At 42.7% G+C, this 9782-nt stretch overlaps 1 protein-coding gene across 1 annotated transcript in view; it reads right to left on the bottom strand.

The window, feature by feature from the left end:
• Positions 1-9012, bottom strand: part of HCLS1 (hematopoietic cell-specific Lyn substrate 1) — a 30151-nt gene extending 21139 nt beyond the window's left edge. The window contains exons 1-4 of the mRNA XM_007106948.4: positions 8667-9012; positions 7458-7641; positions 4737-4820; positions 4093-4166 (exon numbers count right to left, since the gene is read on the bottom strand). Of these exons, the coding sequence (XP_007107010.2) occupies positions 4093-4166; positions 4737-4820; positions 7458-7586 (287 nt within the window). The 5' untranslated portion in view covers positions 7587-7641; positions 8667-9012. The remainder of the gene's footprint in view (positions 1-4092; positions 4167-4736; positions 4821-7457; positions 7642-8666) is intronic.
• Positions 9013-9782: the final 770 nt, after the last annotated feature.

Below are 9782 nucleotides of genomic sequence, written 5' to 3'. Positions count from 1 at the left end.
CCTAACACCATACACAAAAATAAATTCACAATGGGTTAAAGACCTACATGTAAGGCCAGACACTATCAAACTCTTAGAGGAAAACATAGGCAGAACACTCTATGACATAAATCACAGCAAGATCCTTTTTGACCCATCTCCTAGAGAAATGGAAATAAAAACAAAAATAAACAAATGGGACCTAATGAAACTTAAAAGCTTTTGCACAGCAAAAGATACCATAAACAAGACCAAAAGACAACCCTCAGAATGGGAGAAAATAGTTGCAAATGAAGCAAGTGACAAAGGATTAACCTCCAAAATTTATAAGCAACTCATGCAACTCAATAACAAAAAAAAACAAACAACCCAATCCAAAAATGGGCAGAAGACCTAAATAGACATTTCTCCAAAGGAGATATACAGATGGCCAACAAACACATGAAAAGATGCTCAACATCACTAATCATTAGAGAAATGTATTTCAAAACTACAATGAGGTATCATCTCACACCAGTCAGAATGGCCATCATCAAAAAATCTAGAAACAATAAATGCTGGAGAGGGTGTGAAGATAAAGGAACCCTCATGCACTGTTGGGAGGAATGTAAATTGACACAGCCACTATGGAGAGCAGTATGGAGGTTCCTTAAAAAACTAAAAATACAACTACCATATGACCCAGCAATCCCACTACTGGGCATATACCCTGAGAAAACCATAGTTCAAAAAGAGTCGTACCACAATGTTCATTGCAGCAATATTTACAATAGCCAGGACATGGAAGCAACCTAAGTGTCCATCAACAGATGAATGGATAAAGAAGATGTGGCACATATATACAGTGGAATATTACTCAGCCATAAAAAGAAATGAAATTGAGTTATATGTAGTGAGGTGGATGGACCCAGAGTCTGTCATACAGAGTGAAGTAAATCAGAAAGAGAAAAACAAATACCGTACGCTAACACATATCTATGGAATCTAAAAAACAAAATGGTTCTGATGAACTAGGTGCAGGACAGGAATAAGGACACAGACGTAGAGAATGGACTTGATGACACAGAGAGGGGGGAAGGTAAGCTGGGACAAAGTGAGAGAGTAGCATTGACACATGTACACTACCAAATGTAAAACAGATAGCTAGTGGGAAGCAGCTGCATGGCAGAGGGAGATCAGCTAGGTGGTTTGTGACCACCTAGAGGGTTGGGATAGGGAGGGTGGGAGGGAGGGAGATGCAAGAGGGAAGAGATATGGGAACATATGTATATGTATAACTGATTCACTTTGTTGTAAAGCAGAAACTAACACACCATTGTAAAGCAATTATACTCCAATAAAGATGTTAAAAAAATGTTAATGACAGCTTTATTTGTAATAGTCCCAAATTGTCAACAACCCAAATGTCCATCGACAGGCTAATAAACCAAACTCTGGTTTATCTGTACAATGCAAAATTACTTGACATTAAAAAGGAACAAAAGACTGATATACACAAGACCATGAATAGATCTCAAAAATATTATGCTTAGTGAAAGAAGACAGACACAAAAGAATACCTTCTGTATTATTCCACGTACATGAAATTCTAGGATAGGCAAAACTAATCTGTAGTGACAAGAAGCAGATCAGTGTTTACATGCATCCAGGGGTGGGGAGGGATATATCGACTGTAAAGAGGCACATGGGCACAAGTGAGCAAAAGTGGGGAGAAGAAGATGGAGAAAATGCAAGAGCCCTTGAAAACCTGGCAGCTCCTGGAAACACTAGGCTGCTTGGAGCCTCCTGGCCCAGGACTTCTCTACACAATAGATGAAGGACGGATAGGATCATTTGAACTATTCACCAAATTACCAAACCATTCCCCAAACTAAATATATTTTAGGCAGACTTAAAAAAGAAAGATCATGGTGTGGGGGATGGTAGTGAGATTAATGAGAACCACAATCACTTCCTTTTCCTGCTTTGAGTCATCTGAGCTCTGCAGCTACTATTCTCCTGTTCAACTTCCCCTCCTTTCCAAGGACTTTGGTGATTCCCATCTGACCTTAAAGGTTGTCCCAGCCCACACTAGCCAGAAAGAATCCCAGAGTATTGGAGGCTTACTACTGGAAGGTCCTCTAGAGGTCTTTTTGTTCCCAATGGTAAGACTGGGAATCAGAGGGGGAAGTGACCTGTCCAGGATCACTTGGTTAGTTACTAGCAGAGACTGAGCTTTTATACCTCAGTAGCCTGGGTAAAAGGGAGGGGAGTGGGTTTTTGTGTAAATGTCTCCACCATTTATTCTATCAGATATAGATTCAGTTAGGCTAATAAGGAAACACCCAGGGTCACCACATTTTACAACTCCAGGGGTCACCAGTCAGAGTAATATATATACTGGACTGTGTAACACAACAGTTCAGGTAAACGCAACTTAGGAAGAAGGAAGATCATCATCTGTTTACATGTTTATTTTTAGGTTTTTAGGAAGAAAATCTGATTCAACTAATCTATATTAACAGGAAAGAGAAATAACATTATTGAGATGCTAAGTGGTGCTAAGTACTGCACTAGATTTTGCTATATGCTAATTCATTGAATTCTAACCATACACCTGCCAGGTAGCTATTATTATCCCCATTTGATAAATAAGCTGAGTTTCAGAGAGGCTATATGTCTAACTCACATTGCTATTAATGGTAGAGCTGTGAATTGAATCTGAATCTATCTGATATCCAAACTCCAGCTCTTTCCATAAGATCATGGCAGGGATTTAGGAGTCTTCTTTAAAATGTTCTGCTCCTGCTCTGCATAAGACAGGCACTGGGAGGGAAAGGTACAAGGAGAGTTTGTATGCTTATCTTAACAGTTCTCAGGATTCTAGGACTGAGCGGCCTTTTCTCAGAAAAGGAAAGACGTCTTAATTTGGGTAGGATTGATGAGCCTACAGAGGAGCATCAAAGAAGCTTCCTGCATGACCCAATTCCATGTTTTTGCTTCCCAACTGCTTCCAGAATTGCCTACTTTCTTTAAATATGATATTCATTACAGTTACTTGAAATAAATCATTTATGTCTGATTAAACAACACTGCGGAGTACTGAATATTATCAAATTGTATAAACATGTGCCAGGTTTTCATAGTGTGTTTCTTGTGCAATGTGATAATCCACTGACACTTTTTAAAATCTAGAAGAAAATGAGGTAAAAACACTGCTGTTTGTGGGGGAGGGGAGTTAAAATGGAGCTTAAAAAGATTAATTTTGCCAATTTATTTACTTTTAAATTTTGCTCCTGTTATACTGTTTATTGCGTCTATTGGACATTCTGACACTATCCAAAGCAAACAGCCCTGGTTAGATGATCCCGAATAATCCATGGATTATTAAAGAAGAGAGAATCTCTCAATCCTAATACACAATATATCCCACAGAAACCCCTGGATTTGTCTGTGAGTAACTTCCTTCTCTGTTATGGTATCAGAGTTTGTTTGTTTTGCTTTTTTTTTTTCTGGTAAAATATTGGGTTATAATCTTTAAGATCCCTATACATCAACAGGTTTTCCTGTTGTGTCATATTTCTTCATATTACCATTCATGGCTTCCTACTTCTATTAAGTAGCCAAACACAAATTTTTATTTTAAAAGTCAATTAGACCAGGTATGGGACCTGATATTGTCCTCGTTTTACAGCATTTATTCTGAGCTCTTTACCTTGACATTTTACTGAATCCTCCTTGGCCCATCAGAAGTCACCCTACAATCCAGACACACATTTATATTTATGTGAATAGATAGATAGTAAATGATACAAGCTCAGCACTTCCCTCTCTGAATGCCTCATGCCTTACTGACGGAAGAGAAACAGTTAAAATAATAGACACAGTTGGGGAAATATCAGAGTGGTTAGAAATAAAAGACAGATAATAGGGTTGGGGGGATAAGAGGAGAGACATGAAACAAATACACAATGACACCCAAAGGGACACATGGGGACAGACTGAAGGAAAAGCAAAGACACACAGACAGGAATTTCCCTCTTTCCTTCCCCCCGCACCTTCTCCCGAGTCTCCAAGTTTTCCTTGGGCTCTTCCCATACCTCTTTCCCTCCTCCCAGTCCTTTTGGTACCTACTTGATGTGCTCTGTGCGTCCAGAGCCCTCGATGGTCTTGGCTCCCCACCGTTGTTCCTTCTCAGAGATGTCATTCTACAAAAGACAACACTCAGCAATAAGTGATGGCAAGAAATGTGCCAGGCTGAGAGAGGCCACACAGCTGACACACATGCCCCCCACGTCCCCTGCATCAGCTGCTTCCGGTACTCAGGGACTTTATTCAGACTCCTCTCTGTGCTTATCCCACCCAGGCCCCCATGTTAAAATTAAGCTGGTGAGCTCTGAAACCTCCCTTTCTACTCTGCATCCCTCAAACTTTCTTCTTTAGGTCTCCTACAACTTCCGAATTCCCCCAAATTATACATGCCCAGCTCAAATCCTGGCTCACAGGCCAAAGGACACCCAGTTAACCTGTTCCCTCAGCATAGCCTGCCATAGCCTGTCAATCACAATGTCAAACTCCTCCGCACCTGTCTCCTTCCATCCTCAGCACAGGCTATCATGCAGGTCCCACTCATGACAGCAAACTGTCCTGCCAGGCAGTCCCACCATGAGGGCTATCCCAGTCCCAGACTTTTTCGAAGCCCCCTCAAGGGTTACAGAGTGGCCCACAGGCCTGCCCACTGCCCTACATTGTCCAAGGAAAGTTATTTCCACACTCACCACAAAGTCAGGGTCTGTGTCCCAATCATCACCCTGGGTCTCCACGGAAACAGATACATCATGACCTACTACAGACTTCCACATCTGAGGGTGACAGAAAATGGGAATGATTAAATGAAAAAAGCAAGAAGAGGGAAAACAAGAACGCTGAAGTCAATGATATAGCAGCCAAAGTTCATGCTATTTTTTTCTTAGAAGAAAATAGAATCTGAGGCAAAGCAGATGGAAGTTTTAGGAAAGCACTTTTTCTCAGTTAGAGGAAGGGGGATGTGGATTTATTTAAGACAAACTAATGTGGCCTGGGTTCATTAGTCTGGACAGAAGTCATCATGAGTGTAGGTAATACTAAATAACCTGGGTGTCAAAACTGCTGAGATCCTTCACTTGTGTCAAGAGGCCAGCTAGCTAGTGGCTTGAAGAGGAAATCAATGAGGATTGCTAGAACATCCCTGGAATTACAGCATCATTTCACTCAGGTGTCCACATATAACTTATTTCATAGTTCTTGAGATATATATTTGTCCAGCTCTTGATAATGTGAACATCTACACTCCTCTCTACAACCTGCTAAACGCCATTGAGAATTTTTCCAACCTCCACTCTGAGACTGGCCACTGCACAGCTGTGTGTCAGTAGGGGCACTCAGCTGAAATTCCTCAACTGAACAATGCATGGGGAAGCATTATTTGCTGAGAATAATTCATTTATTGTTCAATTTTTAAAAACAGTTTAATTACACTTTGAAAGTAGATAACTGGTTCAAAAAAGAGCATGTAATAAGTCCCTTGTTTTGAACATTAAGAATTATTTGACTTTTTTTTTTTTTTTTGCGTTACGCGGGCCTCTCACTGTTGTGGCCTCTCCCGTTGCAGAGCACAGGCTCTGGATGTGCAGGCTCAGCGGCCATGGCTCACGGGCCCAGCCACTCCGCGGCACGTGGGATCTTCCCAGACCGGGGCGCGAACCCGGTTCCCCTGCATCGGCAGGCGGACTCTCAACCACTGCGCCACCAGGGAAGCCCTATTTGACTTTTATTAACTAAATAAATGTTAAAGAAATATTTAGAGAACACCGCTTTGAGGGGGTGCCAAATTGTTATTCCACTAGGGCATCCCCAGTGTTTCTGCTGGCCCTGCCAGTCCTGCATGAGGAGCTGCACAGGTGCTCTGCATCTGTGGGATGCTGGATCTTGGTGTGGAGAGGAAACAACAGACAATGCTCATCTGTTCTGGTGCTGAGACTTCTTGACCCTGGTACCACTTGCTGGCTGGCAACTCCCTGCCCACCCTTCCCTGCTCAGACTCCTTCCCCACACTCTTTACTGTCTTTTAAACGAGCCCTTCTTAAAACCTCTCCTAAGACCCTCCAGTCTCTCCACAGAGGTGCTCAGACTCTCCAACTCTCCTTTCCACTTGAAAACTCCATCCTTCTCCAGCTCTTTGAAAAACCCCTTGGAAACCAGTCCAAGGGAAATCTGGGGGTAGATTGGTTAACAAGATGCAAAGAAGACACTGGGGAAGTATGGACCGAGTCAGCTGGACTGTGGGATGAGTCACTGCCAAGAGCAGCTCTGCCTTCCCCTGTGGGGCAACAGTAATGCATGGGGGGCACGTAGATAAGACCTATGGTCCTGGCTCCTGGGCTGCTCTGCAACAAAAGGAGTTCACACAGAAGACTGGAAAAGAGAAGTTTCTGAAATATTTGTGAGCAATAAGGAAGCAGTGAGGACCGATGGTCCTGTCCTCTTTCTTGCTGTTCCTCCCAGGTCTCAGCTTGGCTCTCCCATAAGCCTGCCATCCTCATGTATTTTTGAAACAGAGGGAAGGGTTTCTGACACAGAGACAATTTAGTATGCTTGAGCTACTGGCCGGAAATAGGGAAGCCAAGAGGTACTATCTAGAGGTGGGAGACCAGAGAATAAGTCGGTGAGGCCTAGTGGCCAGGATATCAGGCACAATCGAGGGCCTCTTCTTGAGGCTGCCTGAGTAAAGTACACGGACAGAGAGTCAGATCATCCAGCTCTGTGGGAATATGGGTTAGGGAGTCAAAGTAGAGAGGGTATGTACTTATTTGCCAGGTACCAGGTTAGGCAATTTACAAATACTAACTTAAATAATTTGGTAAATCACTGAACATCTCTGATACTGTTTTTCCCAAGGGAAAATAAATGGAGCGGTTAACCTCGCTAATTCATCAAGTGCCCTCCATTTCTGACATTCTGGGATCCTGTGACCCTACAATCAGAGAAACTAGCCCTAATCGAACCGCCATACCTTCATCTGGCACTTGGTTCTCAGCACTGGTGTACATTAGCTACTACTACTTCCTGATCTGTTGCAATGTCTCCTGTGGGTTTTGTCTCTCTGCTAGACCATAAGCTCTCCAGGGGCAGAGACTGTCTCATCTCCAGTGGTCCTCCTCCCAGCTCAGTGCCTAGGACCATCGGGCCTTAAAGAGGATTGTAGATTGTAGGCAGAAACCAGGGGTCCTGGATGGCTGCTGGATCGCGTGCCCTGGGCTCCAGCGTCTGCCTTCTGCTTCCATCCCCAGATGCTTGTTATCCACAAGCCCTCACACCCAGGCCAGGTTTCTGGTCATGAAAGGTTAGCAGCTTACTAGCAGGGACTTCACTGCTCAGCAAGGACGAAAAGACAGGCAGAGTCCTCTCACTTCAACTCTTATCCTACGCTCCCCAACTTTCCCACTGCCCGGAGTACCCACCTTCAACCGCGCGTTTGCTCTAGGCTCTCGGCTCCTCAAGTAGATACTCGGCTCCTCTCTAGCTGCTGCCACTTCAGAGCAAGAAACTCTGAGCTGCTGCTTCAGTTCCGTATTCAGGTTTTCTGTCATTTCCTGCCACCCTGTCTTCACAGCTACTTCCTGAAGTTTGAGTCAGTTCCTTCTGCTGAGGCATTGAAATAAAGAAGGATTAAATGCTCTGTGCTTACTCTTTTGCAAGGCTTTGAGGGTTCCAGGGGTCATAAAAAAGTGCTGCTCTTACTCTCAGAGTCTATAATCTGGTCAGGGGAGCAAAACATTCAACTAGAAGACACATAGAAGAATGCTGTACAACAGCATTTGTGTCCTAAATAGGTGGGCAATTGTATCTGTTTTTATTGAAGAAATTTAGAGAATTTGGTATGGGCTGAACGAATCAAGAAAGGTTTAATGGAAAAAATGATTTTTATGTGATTTTGGAAGGTAAGATTTAAAAAGAAAGTCACTTCCACATTACGCACAGTACTAAAAACTGGGGTTTGCATACAGTAGATGTTCAAATAAACATTGATCAATCAAATGATGGAAGGGCATAACTCATAGGGGAAAGGCAAGACATGGAGGGAGGAGAGTTCCGAGATTGTTTAGGGGGCAGTGAGGAGTGTGAGCTAATTCAGAAAGATTTGGTCCCAGGTAGTAGGAAGAAGTCTGAAAAAACTAGGTGGTACCAGATGATGGAAGGTCTTTGTGGTATTCTGTATTACTGTTCTGTAAGATTTGCTGCCCCTTCCTTCCCTCTTGAAGTCAGACTTGCTCAGGTGACTTTGTTTTGACCAGTGAAATGTAAGAAGTGAAACATCAAGGGAGACTTGAAGTGAGACTTCAAGACCAGCGCAAGATTTGCTATGCTCCTTTATCCACTGCTTACCAAGTGTGAATGAAAAAAATGTTGCCTGTCATTATCAGTAAATAAAGGATGCTGCAGCTATCAAGCCACGGGTGATGCCTGAGGGGACTCAGGATGGGAAAGAACAGGACACTGGCCCTAGATAGCTAAGTTGCATATCAATGAGCCCAGACTCTTACCTCTTCCCATACACAGAAAATTCATTAACTTGAGATATCTGTTTTTCTTTCATTAACAGTAATCTTTTGAAGTTCCGACTATCTAGTCTTTGCAAAAACTCCTATATATCCTGGCTCCTCCCTTACCGCTTCAGAGGAGTCCCTCCGAGCATCTGAGAGGTTGCATCCCGGGTTTAAGTCCTCAGTTTTGTCTGCCAAATAAAACATAATTCTCAACTTTTAGGTTGTGCATTTTTTTCGCAGTAGACACAAGGCAACCTGCAACTCTCCAGAGTGGCTCCTCTGGCAGCCTAGGTCCCTGAGTGAGAGGGTCCCCAACTAAGAATGACAACACAAGTAGAGCTCCATCCACTGTGTGAGGGACTTGGAGTCTTTGACTAAAAAATAATCCTAAAAAATAATTGCTGTTTTAGCTACTGAGAATTTGGAGGTGTTTGTTACTGTATCTGACCAAGCCTCTCCTAATCTTGACTGACATGGAGTTCTGACCTGATTTGCTCAGTTGTGCACTCCCCAATGGATTCAAACAGATAATGGATGAAATTTGTCCAAGATACAGAGGAGGGGATTTCTGCATTAGGAACTTAAGACTTTAGTCACTTCCAAATCTAAGGATTCTATGCCTAGCATGGAGATCAACTGATTATTTCTCCTACTTCATAACCTATTTATTATGGCATCACCAAAATTATTTTAAGAAAGAGTAAATTTGTAGAAGGAAAAAAAAATCTTTTAGAACATTTTGAGTCCTAATTTTGGGTCAAAAATAGAAATGATCAGACCAGATATTGTGACACACCATCCAGATACAGCTGTTTAGAGAAATCATAGAATTTAATCATAGATTAAATCATAGATGACAAGAAAGCCCATCTTGGATAACAAGACGTGGTACATACATACAATGGACTACTACTCAGCCATAAAAAAGAATGAAGTAATGTCATTTGCAGCAACATGGATGGACCTAGAGATTATCATACTAAGTGAAGTAAGTGAGAAAGAGAAAGCCAAATACCATATGATATCACTTATATGTGGAATCTAAAATATGACACAAATGAACTTATCTACAAAACAGAGACAGACTCACAGACATAAAGGACAGACTTGTGGCTGCCAAGGGGGTGGGGGCGGAGAGGGATTGGAGTTTGGGATTAGTAGATGCAAACTATTATATAAAGAATGGATAGGGCTTCCCTGGTGGCGCAGTGGTTGCGCGTCCGCCTGCCGATGCAGGGG

Source organism: Physeter macrocephalus, chromosome 1 (assembly GCF_002837175.3).
Source record: "Physeter macrocephalus isolate SW-GA chromosome 1, ASM283717v5, whole genome shotgun sequence".
Lineage (NCBI taxonomy): Eukaryota > Metazoa > Chordata > Mammalia > Artiodactyla > Physeteridae > Physeter > Physeter macrocephalus.
This window is presented reverse-complemented; position numbering and strand designations above follow the sequence as displayed.